This window comes from Sphaerodactylus townsendi, linkage group LG01 (genome assembly GCF_021028975.2).
Source record: "Sphaerodactylus townsendi isolate TG3544 linkage group LG01, MPM_Stown_v2.3, whole genome shotgun sequence".
NCBI lineage: Eukaryota > Metazoa > Chordata > Lepidosauria > Squamata > Sphaerodactylidae > Sphaerodactylus > Sphaerodactylus townsendi.
This window is the reverse complement of record NC_059425.1, coordinates 102607828-102624776: the sequence shown is the minus strand read 5'-3', so window position 1 is coordinate 102624776 and position 16949 is coordinate 102607828. Positions and strand designations below refer to the sequence as shown.

Genomic DNA, 16949 nt, shown 5'->3' with positions numbered 1-16949 from the left:
GAAGGTATTTAAAGCTACCTGGAATTACAAAGTTGTAGAATTTTTCCATCAGCTTCTGAATTAGTTGCTTGGCTTTCTTTATCCTGCCACACCCATCATTAAGGAATTCTGGTTTGCTTAAGCCACATTCTAAAAGATATATTCCAACCTATAAATTAACAGGAAAATGAAACAGATGGGATTTAATACACTTAACAAAATCGTGTGGCAGAACCAACATAGCCATACTGATTAAAGGAATGTAACATTTCTGAAAATGTTGAAATCATGGGAAAACATCTGTTTCCAGAAAAATCATAGAATCACATAAGTAAAGGCATGATTATGGTACAAAATGCCTACAAGAAGGAATAGTCAATTGTCAAAATAATAGTCAAGAAGACTTTCCAAAGTGAAAACTTAGTAGAATTTAGCCCCAAACTGAAGAATGTCTATCCTCTGTAGTTGAGACCTGCAGGCAGTCTGAAACATTTAGAAGTGATAGCTTTTTAGACACAGGTTGGTTATGCAGAATGAAAGTGCAATGTCTTTCACTTCCTCCATGTGACACCTTTACATACACACACTGTTGTTTTCTGGGGTGCTGTGCTATGCTGCCTCCTTGCCTTTCTTATTTTCGCTGCCACCAAAGGCTCGCACCTTAGAATTGTTAGTGAGACCCAAAGAATGGGATGGCTTAGTCATACATGGTAGGCTGACTCAAGGGTCAGTATATAGAAGGGTGGTTCTGCAACAAGCAATTCATGTTGATTCCCAAGATCTCAGCTACAGAAGCAGTACAGCCTTAGGCAGAGATGGCAGCAGCAGCTTCTGTTCTCCTCCTGCAGCCCGATCAGCTCACCTGCATCTGAAATAGCTGCACCCAAGATGTGTTCCCTGCATACTGGCTGTGTTCTGGGCCTCCCTCCCTTCCAATCAGCTAACTGGTGGAACTGCTGTGTGGTCTTTATAAAAATAGTTACCTGAGGTATTTATACTTTCAAATTTTATGCCTAATAAAGGTTTACTGCACTGTACTGTACTTTCAAATGGCATAAATATGCTTATTGTACAACTTTATACAAGTAATTTATAAATGATGCATTTGATATCGTCAAAGCAGCAAAATAGGTTGAGGCTTGACAAGAATATAAGTACTGCATGTATATTTAAATTCCTCCACTCCTCAATTTCTGTTTTTCTGACCAAAATACACACACACACAGACACACACAGACACACACACACACACACACAGAGAGAGAGAGAGAGACTGTTCCCTCCATGGCTTCAAAGTTTCTGGAAATGTTACATCTCTATTAATTATATAAGCCCAATACCTTTAAATACTGAGCATCTCTAGGTCTTTGATGAAGTACAATTATCCTCTTCTTTTGCAACCACATCAAGTCTTCCAACATTTCATTACTTAAAGATGATTCAACAAACACATCCTCTTCGTACGCACTTGGAAACGATTCTTCACTGTCATCTGTCTTCTCAATGCTTTTTGCGTGAGAACGGACACACAGACGATCGCTAGATTCTGATCTCATCAGGGTATAGCTCTTTTTATGGAAATTCTCTGTTAGAAATTGTTCAGGAAGACATTGAAGAACAAACTCTCCAAGCAAAACTTTCCAAGAAGGATCAGGATAATACGGGGATATTACAATACTTAGCTGTATGGATAAAGAAGTCAAGAGATGGGAAGACTCTTCAGCTTCATCTATAACTGTTGAAAAGCTCAAGGATAAAACTTTTTTTTTTTTAGGAGTCAAGTCTTCATCCATGCTATCATCATTTATGAGAATCAGGGATGTAGAAGATGAGCTTGTACCTGCAACAGGGTGGTCTTCATCACCTGCATCTAAATCTGTCACCTCATTTTTCCGGTCATCATGCATATTCCAGCAGAGCTGTTTCTTTTTCTCATCATTCACCCGCAATGGAGCAGCTCGTTTTCGACGGTTACTCATCTTAATGTTTTATCAGAAGACTCCCTAGTTGCTGGAAAACAAACGGAAATTAGTCTACTACATTTTCTGTACTGATCAGGACAGGTTGGATATGGAAAACAATTTCCATTAATGCAGCAGAGTGTTTTTGCTGATGACCCACTGACATTGAAAAACTTCCAATTCACTCCCATGTTGTTCCTAGATGTTGTTGCTCCCCCAGAAAACGTACTTTAGGGAAATCAGTAGGATGCAGCAGAAATGGAGTAGCCCTCTGTTAGTGCTCACTGATCCAGCTCTGCATTTTGACTTTTTAACCACCCAATCCATAAGAAATCAAGAAAAAAATGTAATTGGACAGCCCACTGTGTTGATAAACATTTTCTTTTGCTACCATGATCTGAATTCCCTAATTTTCGCTGCTTACCTTCTAACCAGTTTTTGGCTGTTGATGTTTGAAGTAGCAAAGGCCAAACTATACCGTTTTCAACAAAAAGAACTAAGTAGAATTGTCATTTCATCCACCACATGGTCACTGTCAAGAGATAACCACCTCCTGTTGACATGAATCCAGACACACAGCCTAGGATTTTTGGTCCACCATCAAGTCCTATGGTATAGCCTACAGTTACCAGGACCAATTTGGTGCCTCCGCAGTCACTACTGACCTTTATGACCCCACCTGGCTGCAGCTCTGAGCAAGAGGCAGCTCGGCAAGTGGATGCCAAAGAAACAGCTCTACAAAAAACAGTATATAAAGAACACCTTATAACGTACAACAAATCAAAAACAAGGAAAAAATTCTAAAAACTTATTAAAATTCATTTTATAAAAGGTGATGAAGAATGCCTTTTTAAAAAAAGTTACCACATTAATGAAAGAGATCCCCATTTTATATTTACAAAGATTCAAGAATGCTATATGACCTGAAAACTTATTCGGCATCCAGCAACATTTATCAGAATTTACTTTTGCGCGCAGTATACCCTGTTTTTCATTTAAGACTACAACTGCAGCCTTTGGGCATTGCTGCCATGTCTTGAAATAATCAAGTTTTTCCTTCCTCCGCCACGAACATTCTGGTAATATGAGCAGCAGTGGTGTAGTGGTTAAGAGCAGGTGAACTCTAATCTGGAGGAACCGGGTTTGATTTGCTGCTCTGCTGCTTGAGCTGTGGAGGCTTATCTGGGGAATTCAGATTAGCCTGTGCACTCCCACAAATGCCAGCTGGGTGACCTTGGGCTAGTCACAGTTCTTTTGAGCTCTCTCAGCCCCACCTACCTCACAGGGTGTTTGTTGTGTGTGGGAGGGGGGAGGAGATTGTCAACCCTGAGTCTCCTTACAGGAGAGAAAGGGGGAATATTAATTCAACTCTTCTTCTTAATAAAAAGTACTAGAGAACTTGAAAGCATGCACTGTTTCAAAATACACATGCTTTATGTCTTTACCCAGCCCTAATAAAAATAAAATTATCACCCAGCTTTTCAGTTTCACTTGCCAAGGTAAAGGGCACAATGTAGACTTTCTCCACATCTTTTCCTGCATAAAATCTAGAGGGTGCATTTGAACAATGGTCCAAAGCAAAGTTGTTACAGCCAAGGACAAAGGAAGAATGACAAGATCAAAAAGTTGAACTGTTTTCTGGGATTCCACAAAAAGGTATATCCAAAATGAAATACAGAATAATAAGCAATCACATGTTGAAACAGATTTTGGCCCACAACAAAAAGATTTCACATGCTCAATATCAATCTGTACCAATTATTCTTCTAATGTTAAAGTCACCTATACTTTAAGAGGAAAACTGCCTGTAATTTCCTTACCAATTTGATACACTGCCTTAAAATAGGCATCCAATAGATTTTCATCATTGTTTTAAAAACAGATGTGATTACAGGATAGAAACCATATGCACAATTTATATTTTAAACACTGAAAAAGGGGTAAGGTGACAATTTTCCTTTAAATAGTCAAATTACCATACACACAACAATGTCAGGCTGGGAGTTAGATACATGATTAAATGCTGATTAACAACTTCAGAAAATTCATTTGTTTTTTAAAAGCCTTTAGCTAAGAAGTTATCAGATTAGACAATAATGGCCTTATAATGCAATAAATTATTCACATCAAAGATTTCAGATAGAGAAGGGCTATTGTAAAGGGCATGATATTTAAGTGTGCGTGAAGGCAGAGTTACTGTTTGTAGCACTTCAAGGCCCTCTGTCCCACTCAACAGATCTGCAAGAATGTTCAACATTATTGCTGTTTATAAGCAAAAACCACATTAATAGCCTGTTCATCAAGACAATATGTTGCACTGGATGCAAATTAGTTTATAGTTAATAAATATTTACATTTACCTCAAATGCACAGAACATATATTATTTCTACATTAAACTGAGACTATAGTTCCAAACAACCATCATACATTGGTCAGTCACAACAAAATATAACCTTCAACTAAGAGGAGATACAACAGAGAACACTTCTCAGTGAACATCCAAGATCACAGAACTGTTATTGTACTATCCAAAACTGGGATCAACAGCCGATTTTGTCACCACTGTACAATCCGAACTAACAGGAGCAACCTAGCACCCAATGGCAATTAAAGTACATTACCTGGAAGCACCGTGTATTCCAGATTAAGTAACTGTGGCAGTGCAAACATGTGATGGCTGCCCTTAAGAACATAAGAACATAAGAACATAAGAACAAGCCAGCTGGATCAGACCAAAGTCCATCTAGTCCAGCTCTCTGCTACTCGCAGTGGCCCACCAGGTGCCTTTGGGAGCTCACATGTAGGATGTGAACGCAATGGCCTTCTGCGGCTGTTGCTCCCGATCACCTGGTCTGTTAAGGCATTTGCAATCTCAGATCCACAATCTCAGATTCCCCCCCTTCCACAGAGGGGGAAAATAACTCTTTTTTTGGTAGAGAATGATGGTCACTTCCAGGAATAGGGAAAGTGGACAAAGGATTAAAAGCCACCACAGAATTACACAAATACTGACACGCTACCCCAACTAGGCATCAGTCCAACAAGGCATTTGTGCAGAAGGCACAACTGACGCTGTGCGGATCGGGGACGCTGCTAGACATGCGCTATAGGTCCCCCTACAAGAGAATAGATCGTTGCCAGCCGACCATTGCTGCTGCTGCTCCTCCACATACCGTGCCTGAGGGTCAAATGCAGCTCCTGAAGCCTCCAAGGCTGTGGGGGGCGGGTGACAAAGAGCCACTCACCGCAGAGCCCAGCACAACCACCATCCTTCAGCACGGCGGCCGGCCAGAGGAGGACGGGCGGCCAGAGGAGGACGGACGTGGGGGACACAGGAAATCTCCTCAGAGTTGACAAAGAAGGCGGAGCTACAGAGGGTCCTGCCTTCTCCGAGCGCTCGCGCATCAGCTCGCGACGGTAACCAGGAAGTAGTAGCCATAGTCAGCCCCGAAGAGAAGCGCATGCCTGGTAGCTTCTTTTCCAGTCGCTGAATTAGTCTTCGGCAGAATGGAGTTTTTGTAGGCAAAGGGTGCCGGGCTTTTGGGATGCTGGACATAAAAGGCTGTTGCAGATTTCGGTGCAGGAGTCCAATAAGTGTCTTCCAGCTTTGCCGCTAGCAGATGTTTGCTTTTCTTTTAACATTGCGAATGTTACCCGCTAGATGTGAATCTAGGGAGCTATTCCGGGAGGAATTATCTTTCTTGGCTGTAGCAGGTGGAATATGGGATGGCAGTTGTGGGATTCCCAAAATCAATAAAATTTCCATGGATGTTTTGAAGTCACTGTCGGGGTGGGGCGACAGCCCAGATCTCCCCCCCCCCCTCCCAAAGCGAACTAATTCCTCAAAGCGGCCATCGAAGGGGCCTTCGTGTGGGGCGGGGTTGGGGGGAAGAAGAAGCCACCAGCCACTATGGAGCTTGGTTCCTCGTGGTGCAGGTGAGACGAAAGTTTTAGAGCTTGTCAAGGGACCAGGCCTTCAAGAAGAGGCAGTGTGTGTTTGTAAAGTGAGCCACCTGCAAAATGTGGGAAGGACTAGCCAAAGGAGCTGTTACGTGTCATTTCAGATGGCATTCAGATGAAGTTAATTTTTTAAAAATTGTTTTGGGGACATGGTAAAAGCCACAACAAGCATTAAACGAGTTAGAGGACGACAAAAAACTGGAATGCATTTGATCAGGGGTGTCAAATTCAATTGCACAGGGGGCCAAAACTCAAAGCACACTTTAGTTTGGGGGCCGAACAGGATAACCATTTATTGCCAGGCATGCGCAAACCTCCTCTGCCCATAGAGAAGGCAGCTGCCTGCTCTGTTGGGCAGAGGGGACAGCAGCGGTGGCCTACCTGGTGCTGCCGGCAGCACCAGGCATGCAAATCCCCTCTGCCCCATGGAGAAGTCAGCCACCTGCTCTGTTGAGCAGAGGGGACAGCGGCGGCGGCCTGCCTGGTGCTGCCGCTCTTGCGTTGCACAAGCTGGCGACACCATGCTTGCAAACCCTCTCTGCCCCACGGAACAGGCCGCTTCCTGCTCCATTGGGCAGAGAGGGGACTTGCCTGCCTGCTGCTCTTGCGCCGTGCGAGCCAGGAACACCAGCCATGCAAACCCCCTTTGCCCAACGGAGAAGGCAGCTGCCTGCTCCATTTGGCAGAGCGGGCAGCGGTGCCAGGCATGCAAACCCTCTGCCCCACAGAGAGCGCAGCTGTTCAACCTGCTCCGTTGGGCAGAGGGGACCGCAGCACCAGGTATGCAGACCCCTTCTGCCACATGGGGAAGGCAGCCGCCTGTTCTGTTGAGCAGAGGGGACGCCGGCTGTGGCCTGCCTGGTGCTGCCGCTCTCGCGCCGCGCAAGCTGGCGACACCATGCTTGCAAACCCTCTCTGCCCCACGGATAAGGCTGCTTCCTGCTCCATTGGGCAGAGAGGGGACTTGCCTGCCTGCTGCTGCTGCTATTGTGCTGCGCGAGCCGGGAACACCGGGCATGCAAACCCTCTCTGCCCCATGGAGAAGGCAGCTGAGCCGCCTGCTCCATTGGGCAGAGAGGGGACAGCAGCAGCGGCGTGCCTGCCACTGCTGCTTTTGCGGTGGGCCGTGATTTTTTGACAAGAATTACAATCTAGAACAAAAAGTGCAGAGAGAACATTTATTAACCTTTTCCAAGCCAAAAATGACTCCGAAACAGCAAAAAAAAAAACACAGCCCGGAATGGGCATTAAACCAGTTTGAGGACCACAAAAAACTGTGGAATGCATTAAATGCACTCCAGAACTACAACCTAGAATAAAAAACGTACAGCCAACCTGCCTCTCTTACCCATTCTGGGCCAAAATGCCTTAATACTCAGAAAACGGCCTGGAACAGGCTTGAAACGAATTGGAGTGACACAAAAATCTATGGCACGCATTAGAGACACTCCAGAACTTCAATCTAGAACCAAAAACACACAGCCAACTTGCCTCTTTTACCCCGTTCTGGGCCAAAATGCTTTTGGAGCCAGAAAATGGCTCGAAACAGCCTGGAACTGGCATTAAACAAACTACCTCTCAGGTCTATTAATAACAAAATGACAGTTCTGCGAGATTATCTCGTAGATCTGAACGTAGACTTGGTTTGTGTGATGGAGACCTGCAACGAGTCAAGAAACTGGACTTTTCTTCATTGGTTTTTGAATCAGTTCTGGCCCCATACCGTTTCACTTTATCCCTCAATTTTCACATGCCTTTTTGGTGTTTTCATCTTTGGCTTTTTGTTATTTCCCCATTCTCCACCCTCACTCCCAGTTCTATTGAGGTCCCTTTTACCTGATGTTTTTCTGGAAACCAATTTCAGAGGCCCACACCCACCACTCTAATTGCCATCACAAGGAGGTGTTACCTGAAGTGGTGGAAACTTTCTCTCTTTTAGAATGGGGAATTAGCAGGAGCAGACTCTTCGCTTAGCTATAGTTTGGCTTAGCTATAGCAACACAAAACCTTGATTGCCTATGCCTATGTATACGAGAGTCAGCTTTCACAAGAAACTCGCAGGAGAGTGAATAAAGTTTAACCATTTTTATTTAGGATAATGGAGGTACACAAGCACATAATAAAACCAAAGCAACAGAAAGTACACACACAATTCTAGGATATAAGCAGTTGTGAGGGGATAGTTCTGGAATAGATGAGGAAATTCAGGGGGAAGTAAGGTCTATAGTTACTTGATCTTGGAGCGGAATGGTCCGATGAACAGAACTGAGTGACCAGCACTAGCTTTGGAAAAATAATGTTTTGTAGATCAATATCACAGACAGGCATCCAGAGATAGCTGGCTATTGGAAGACTGGTGTAACGAAATCGGCACTTATATACGTTCTGCTTTCTGCGCTGCCACCAATAATATATTTTCCTCTATATAGCCCACTCAATACTGATTTTCCACACGGTCACCACCCTGACTGGGGAACACAGACACACAGACAAATAAAAGACTGGAGAGGTTTTTATAATGAACAAAACTGAAACGTTTATTTGCTGGCTTTCACAAAGGCTTCTCAGGTAAACTGGAGAGGTTTAACGCTTGTTGGTTTCAGAATAAGTTTGTCTTAAGATGTTACTTCAGATTCATATGCACCTGCCGACACACGCAGGTGTCTCTTAAGGGAAGATTTAGCTTTGAACAATTAAATTCCCTTACGCACGCAGACACTATTCCCACACTGCTCCAATACCCACTGATCACACCCAAGCACACAGTCCAAGCCCAGGAGATTCTGGCACACTTGGCCTCCCTCTCTCCCACTAGTCCTAATATGGCTTCACTGCCTCTGGACTGGCTTCTCCCAGACTGGTGATTCTGGTGATACACACAGGGCAAGGCAGACTAGATAGGTCTGGGCAGTTTTAAAACCGCCAAGCTCCTGAAGGGCACGTCAATCTGCACCCAGTCAGGGCCTCCTCTCTCTGTCAAGCATACACCGCTTAGACAGGGACTGGACTTCTGTCAGCCAACTCTGCTGAGACAGAATCCTTTTCTTCCAGAGCTGACAGACTCCTCTCTGCCAGACTCTGCTCTGCTCTCTCTCTCTCTCTCTGACCGACTCCTATCAGCACTCCACTCTCCTCTCAGTGCTGTAAGCCCACTGGCTCCCCCTAGCTCTTGCCAAGCGTTACTGGACCTTTTTCAGCCAATCAGGTCGGTTCTCTCCTTGTGGAGCCTTTTTTTCTTTTTCTGGCTGTTGCTAAGGTCTTCTCCCTTTGGCCTGCTGTACACCAGCCCTTCAGGGTGGGGCAAGTTCGTTACAACTGGGCTTCTTATAGGGAAGACAGACCCTAAGCGTTATGCAGAGTGATCCTCAATCTGTCAATACAAAGAGATTTCCTACGTTTCTGGGGAAAGACAAGAGACAGAATCAACTTTAATGGTTGAGTTGTTGATCTTATGGGTTGAGACATCAGCTTGATGTTCCAGGCTCAGGAGTGTCTCCAAGGGGGAAGTTAGCTGATGAAATTATAGCTGTAAAACAATGCCAGTACAAATGAGGTGGTTGTTAAATGTATTAGAGGAAGAAACATTAGTAGTACAACACTGGGCAGATAAGCACATTAACACATCCACTGTCTTCACAGGGCTGGAGATATCTCTCTAAGGGGCAAGGTCTTTTGTGTTCACTTAATCCTGACAGGAAGGGTGTGAGAGAAGCATTGTGCAATCTGGTCTGGGGGGGAGACAAATCCAGACATAGTTCTTTCTCCTTAGGGTCCATAGAGCCAATGCAAGGAATGGGCTCCTCATTTTGACACTGTACTACTAGACACCCCAAGGATGTCTGAGGTGGGAAGAGATGCCACTTCCATAGATTGGTCTGGCAACAGAGATTCTCTGAATTCCTATGTTTCATTTAAAAAGAGGTAAGCATTTTCTGTGCCAGAGATATAAGGAAAAAGGCATATTTCTGTGAGGGTAAGGTTCGAGAGACTCACTTAAAAAATGAACGCTAGGAATTCAGAGAACCTCTCAAGCCTATTGTTACAACACTCCTGTGATATAACAATATTTTAGTGTCATTTTTAAAGAGGTGGTAAAAGCACCCTATCTTGAAAATTCTCATTACTGATGTCACGTGTAGAAGAAAATAAACTGACTCCACAACTGTGAAAGTCCACGGGGAAGGCAGATGTGTAGAAGAATACTGCCCAAACCAATTCCAATGCTTGGGGTTGACTCCCAAGAAAATCAGAAGTTGAGCATGTGGAAACCCCCACTGTTTTGAAGGAAAAACTTAATAACACCCAGTAATCTTCTAAAGCAAAACAGCTTTGGCATCTATCAATACTCAGAGGAGTATGGTACGGAATATTTAATTAACATTTTAAAATCATTTTGAGAGTTGCAGGTGAAAAGGCCGCACAGCATAAATAAAGTTTGAGTACATAGAACTTATATGTAACTCAATAGGGAAATTATCTTCAGATGACACCCTCAGTTTGCCTCCTCTAGCTTAATTGCTCATTTATGTAATGCTATATATTACAAAGGATTTCCAGCAATAATCATCATGTAATTGCTTCACTTACTGAAAGCAATGGCAGATTTAATAATGGAAGATCCCAGATTATTTTGGACAATACTACTTGTGAAGACATTTGAATGATTTTCTTACTACACAATCTTACTCTGATGATGTCCATGTTAGGATAACATGAAGAATGGCTTGTACTGATGCTACTAACATAGCATCTTATGAAAGACAAGGCAAGTTAATCAGGGTGCTTTTCAGTTGCAATAACTCAGTATCATAAGCTGAAAGATATATAAGTTTGCATTTTCACCAGTAACTTTGTAGGATCTAATGCTTTAAATTGCACAGGAGAAGAATCCCCATATGAGCCCACACCATACTTCTGCTCATTCAATTTCTGCATTGTAACAGCTTTGAACAATAATATTATAGACATTGCATTTTGGAATAGCGGTTATTGCCAGAATGATAGCAGTGCACTGATCCATTGTCTCTGAATGTCAATAATGCCACTTGTTATGCATAACATTGTAACTATAACAGTTATTACACTTTTTCCTGATGACTTCTTGGTTGTCAGAGCAACCCACAGAATTTGTCGTAAAGACAAACTGTGTGTATGCGTACATGCTCACTTAATTTGTAGTTAAAAGTTAATTTGCCCATAATTTGTAGTTAAAAGAAAAGTAAAATAACAGACTTACTTTCTATCTATATGGATGACTTTCCAGTCATGGCTTATACAAGGGACATGTGTTAGCCTGGGGAAATTTTTTACTCTTTTTAAAATTGCTGAATCACTGTTGATCCCTGGTTCATGTTACAAGGTGTTTTTTTTTAACTGCTTTCAGTTTTAACAAGAATTTTTAGTGACGTGAATTGTAAAAGATCATTGGACTCTCAGACTAAGTTGTATGGTACTTGACTCCTCGCTTACTTAGGGAGGAGCACAAGAGAGTGGGATGACTGGAAAGCCGTAAGATGGAATGCATAAGAATCCCTGAAATATCTGAGGAACATCCCAATATTTTACGACTGACTTTGTCCCCTTAGAAACCAAACAATTCAAAATGACTATACCTGGACTACAGTAATACTCACTATAACCTTAACATAAGTGCAACAAATGTTATGGTCATTTAATATCTCAGTGCAAGCAAGTGCAATTTAAACAATGGAAACAATTTACATAGTTTGAACAATGTAAACATGTCAGCAGACCATTGATTATAGGAGATCTGGTGTCTCTCAAATGAACATAGTCCAGACCAGGGGTCTTCAAACTATGCCCCCCCAGATGTTCATGAACTACAATTCCCATCAGCCTTGCCACTTGGCCATGCTGATAGGGGCTGATGGGAAGTGTAGTCCATAAACATCTGGAGGGCCATAGTTTGAAGACCCCTGGTCCAGATGAACCACCTGGTTCTTTTTTGCCCATTTCAAGTCCATTTCTTAGTAAAAGTTTTAAAGTCTTGTGCTCTTGCCCACATTCTTGTAGGATCACCAGTCTCTTAAATAAGCTTCATGTTCATGATAAACTCATTCATGTTGAGGGTGTCCCATCAGCACCAGGCTATGAGTAACAGCATACTGCACTATATTTAAAGTTGTGATGAGTATTATTATAGTCCAGGTATATCAATTTTGATTTTTTTGTCTGCTTAGAATAGACTATATTTATTTTTCTTTGTGTTGTTCCTATAGCAGCCATTCCATGTTTGTCCCTGCCCCATGGTACCCACTTGGGGTGGCATTTACTGGTAGTAGTGAAAAGTGGAGCCCTTCGGGGATCGGGCGGTATATAAATTTAAGAAATAAAAATAAATAAAATTGCAGCCGACTTATCAAGGGTTTTCATGGCAAAAGATGTTCAGAGATGATTTGCTATTGTCGGCCTTTGCATAGCAGCTCTGGACTTCCTTAGTTGTCTCCCATACAAATACTAATTAGGGCTGATCATGCTTAGCTTCCCAAATCTGATGAGATCAGGCTAGCCTGGGACAATCACTACCCTTCCCCAAACTGCCAAGAGTGTATAAACAGACTTAAGAAGATTTAGAACTTCTAGTATGGAAGAGGAGGAGGAGAGGTAGAGAGGGAGGGATACATAGGGAAAAATACTACTAAATGTTCACAATTTTCTGTTTGTTAAGCTAGAAAACAAATGTATCCAGCCTCACAAATTAAGAATACTTGAAGTATTAGTGTTCAACCAATGCTGTTAACCATAATATAGAAGATAGTAGCTCCATCCTGTAGACTGAAGCAGGTTTTTGTTTTAAAATTCATGCAGAGAGGTCTGTGTGACTATGAATGAAAAATGAATATTTTAAAACTTAAATCTTATTTTTAATTAAACACACTGATTTCATTTCTGGAAAAAAATATAATGATCTCATTACTTGTGGAAAATTATCTAGTTATATATAATTCTAATATATGTTCCATGCTCTTAAGAATTTTGGCTTTAGACACTAGACTGAAGTATTGAGCCAGAATATAAAATGCAGTCGAAAAACAATTTGCTGAAAATGTGGTTGCAGAGCCTATTTAAATTCATTGAGCCCATGGCAGATCTATATAAATGCATTGTAGTAAAGGGCTCAATATATTATTCTACGAGCTTCCAGTTTGGAATATTATATCCTGAATGCACTGAATTCTAAAGCTCAGTCTTCAGCATGAAATGGGGAAAAGATATCTTAGTGTTGCAGAATGGTCTGTAGTGCTTCAGACTGCAGTATACTAAAAACCACATTCTTAGAATATACTCAAAAATATAAAATAAGAGTTAGGGTTGCCAACAGGACTGGAGAAAAAAAAACCCGTCTCTTTAATAGCATTTAAACCATGATGGACAGTTTCGTGGCATAAAGGTAAATTACAGCTGGTAAATAACATCACATTAAACCTCTGATAAAGGGACAGAACATTTCCTCCCCCTTGTTGGTGACTCTAATTAGCATAGCAGGCAATGGGCTAAGCGACAGTATACATTCCTGATGTGCCTGGTTTGTGTCTGTCAAATCAATCTGATAACCAGATTGGATGGGTCTAGATACTTTACTTCATCCAGCAGTGTCTGGAGCTGCATAGCCAGCACCTTGCCTAAGATGAGGAAACTGCACCAAGGTCTTACAACAGCCATGTACATTGGGCCTAAGTCACATCCTGACTCCAGGATGTGAATACCTCAGTTCTATACATTCTCTAATGGTAAAAATAATAATAATTTTAAAAGTATGGATTTCAAAACTTGTCCAAGAAAGAATAAACCCAGCTAAATAACTTTTTCTGCAGCTGAGACAGATCAAGAGGCAAATGGATAGCAAATTATGAGCCAGAAAAAGTGAATTGCAAAACTCTAATAAGTAGAGATGTATAAATCATATGAAAAAAACTTCAATAAAAGCCTACTCACCTTTATACATAACTTTTAATGTTTAAATTATCGGGTATTTTATTTTCCTTTCCTCTATGGAGCTGAAGGTGGCTTTAAGGTTTTCTTCCCATCATATCTTGACAATAACCCACTGAGGTAGATTATGTTGAGGCACAGTGACAGACCCAAAAGCACTGAGTAAACTTTATGTCAGAGCAAGGGATGGTAGGCTAGGAGAAGCAGTAGGCACCAATAAGATACAAAATGAGAGGAAAGAAAAGTGTGGTTCTACTTCAAAGTTACAGGTAAAATACACAGTGTAGCTGCATCTCACAAACTACGAAGCAGGTCTGAGATCTAGTCCAGGGGTCCCCAACATAGTGCCCATGGGGATACCTTGTTACCGACTGATACTTTCCCAGTGCTTGCCAAGTATTTTTGGAAAGTGGAAGAAGTCAGGTGGGGCTTTTGCCCAGCAAGACCTCTGATTATATTACTGCCTCCATATCCTGCAGCAGCCATTTTGTGGCAGTGATTTTTTTGGCTACAGCCATGATGCTATGTCACAATTTCAAAGGTGCCCACAAGAGTTCATATTCTGCCTATGTCTATTTTTTGTACATCTATATTCACATTATTTTCATATTTAATATTACAGAGCCCCAAAATTTAATGAACACTGGTATAGTCCATTGTTTTTGATAGGAAATTGAAATATATGTTTCAAGATATCCCATTAAAATCAGTCATTTAAGAATACTTGGTTCAGTTGTGTCCCTAATTTCTCCAGAATTCACAAATACATCATATAATATAACCAAACTCATGTTATTCAAAATTTCATTTGTAGCACTAATTGTCTTCCTTTCAAAAATCTCTCTTCAGATGTGTACACATACTACACAGGTGTCTTAACATATTTTATATGTACAATAAAAATGTGAACAGACTTGTTTTTTTTCTTATACTGTTAACTCAGCACTGTACATTCTGTGATAATGTTCAAAACACTTCCTCTGCAACACCACCCTGTGATTTTCCCTAAAGAACATGATATAAAAATACCACACGTTTGTACATATTCCCAGACTGGGATTGAAAGGATTTATGCTTTGATTCTTTAGATGACTGAAGATAGCCTTTTTGCCTATTTGACAGCTTTTAGGATACCATAAATTAAGGAAAGACAGGAGCACCTGTAAAAAGTCAATTCGTATACTGTAAAACTCTGTTTTAAAATTGGGAAAGCCTTTAGCAACCTAACAAAACATGGTATGTGGGGATTAAGATAAGTGAGGAATCCTTAGTGGGATTTGATTTTATCCCTCTGGTTTGGCACATGGTGCCTTTCCCCAATAGCTCACTGTGGATGGAGCTTGACAGTCTGCCTTTTGTGAAGGTGTTATATGCATATTTTCTTGCTGCTGCCCCAGCATCTACATTTGCATTGTTGGCAAAGGCTGATGTTCCCAAACCCTTGTTCTCTCTCACAATTGACTCCACGTGCCAGAGAGGTCTTGAGTGTCTCAGTGACCTGAAGAAAGGTGAAACTTCTTTTTCCTTCCTATTGTTTGTGTGTGTGTGTGTGTGTGTGTGTGTGTGTGTGTGTGTGTGTGTCAAAACAACTTAGTTGCAAAAGTGGACTAAAACCCACATCTGTAGAACTTCCTGCAGTATCCACACTCTCTCAATAATGCCCTCCCAGTGAAAGTTGCTCCTCCCAGTTGCTCTTCCCAGTGAAAGCACCTTTTGGTGTGTTCTGGATATGGGTGGCAGAGTTCTGTTGTGGGGGGGGGGGGCGGGGGATGGCAGGGTCAATGTGTGCCATGAGAAGTGCTGGTGAAATGCTAGTCCAAGATTGATGGCATGTGGTGTGGTTGTTACAGATACTGGTGTAACTACTATTCTTTCCGCACCTTGTTGGGGCTGTTTCTGTCATATATTTCCTGCTTGCAGAGTGGGCATAATGACAGGCCCCAGCCTCCCCATTTTACCCAACCCTCACTCTTACTTTTCCTCCCACCCCGCCCCAAGCCTCACCTTTGCACCTTCCCCATCCCAAGCCTCCCCATTCCACCTGCCCCCTGCCCCAAGCCTCAACTTTCCACCCTCTCCCCACCCACTCCTCACTTTCCCACCCTCCCACCCCAAGCCACACCTTTCCACCCTTTCCAACCCAACCCTTCCTATTTCACCCTCCTCCCAACCCAAGTCTCACCTTCCAACCCCCGCAACCCAAACCTCCCCTTTACACTATCTCATGTCAACCCTCCCCATTCCACCACCCCTCGGCCTTCTCTTTCCACTATCCCCTTCCATTTCCACCCTTCCCCACCGCCCAACAGTTCTTTTCCACCATCCCCAGTAAAGCCCATTGTGGGGGGAAATGATTGCTCACCCCCACCCTTTTCTAGGCCTATTGCATCTTCCTGCTTGTCTGCTAGTAAAATAAAATAAAAAGACCCATCTCTGTGTTCACATTTCCAACATACTTTTAGAAGATTTTAATGAATTTTTTGCCAATTTCTCCAGCGACAAATATCACTGATACATCATTTTATAAAAGTTCACGTTAAGATTAGTACTTAAAATAAATTTGAGACACTCCAACCACTAATTCTCCCATTGTTCCATTTGTATATTGTACCCAAATTTCATGGCCCATTTTGTCATACAGTCTTTTACTCCTACTTCTTTTTAAAATTTCAACAAGAACGTGTACATTTTAGCAATAAGATCATCATAATTCGAACACAGGTCTAACTCAAATCCAGTCTTAGAATGTTCAAAACCATAGGAACCTTTATTTTAAATCTTTCTAATAATTGTGCATAAAGAAACTAATTCCCTTCTGCCATAAATTCTTCTCTTAATTTCAATTTACATTCTTCATGTGAGGAATCTAAAATATCACAATATGTCATCCACCTATCCTATTATATGAAAGACTAGCCATGCTGGTGGCAACTCACTTCCAGCCAGTCACCACACATTACTCACATCCAGCCACTTGTCATGTGCACATAGCTTGGGGGCAAGGCTTATACAGAATGAGTAAAAAACAACACGAACAAAACAGCAGAATATGGCAGTTACTCACTGGCGTGTTCACCTTTCTCTCCCAGTGCAGA

At 42.0% G+C, this 16949-nt stretch overlaps 1 protein-coding gene across 2 annotated transcripts in view; it reads right to left on the bottom strand.

The window, feature by feature from the left end:
* Nucleotides 1-5275, bottom strand: part of SHPRH (SNF2 histone linker PHD RING helicase) — a 58153-nt gene extending 52878 nt beyond the window's left edge. The window contains exons 1-4 of one of the 2 annotated variants that reach the window (XM_048489204.1): nt 5115-5275; nt 1820-1989; nt 1320-1564; nt 19-148 (exon numbers count right to left, since the gene is read on the bottom strand). In XM_048489204.1, the coding sequence (XP_048345161.1) occupies nt 19-148; nt 1320-1564; nt 1820-1958 (514 nt within the window). In that variant the 5' untranslated portion in view covers nt 1959-1989; nt 5115-5275. Of the gene's footprint in view, nt 1-18; nt 149-1319; nt 1990-5114 lie in introns of both variants that reach the window. The other variant, XM_048489195.1, reaches the window with a different exon arrangement.
* Between the last annotated feature and the right edge of the window lie 11674 nt (nt 5276-16949).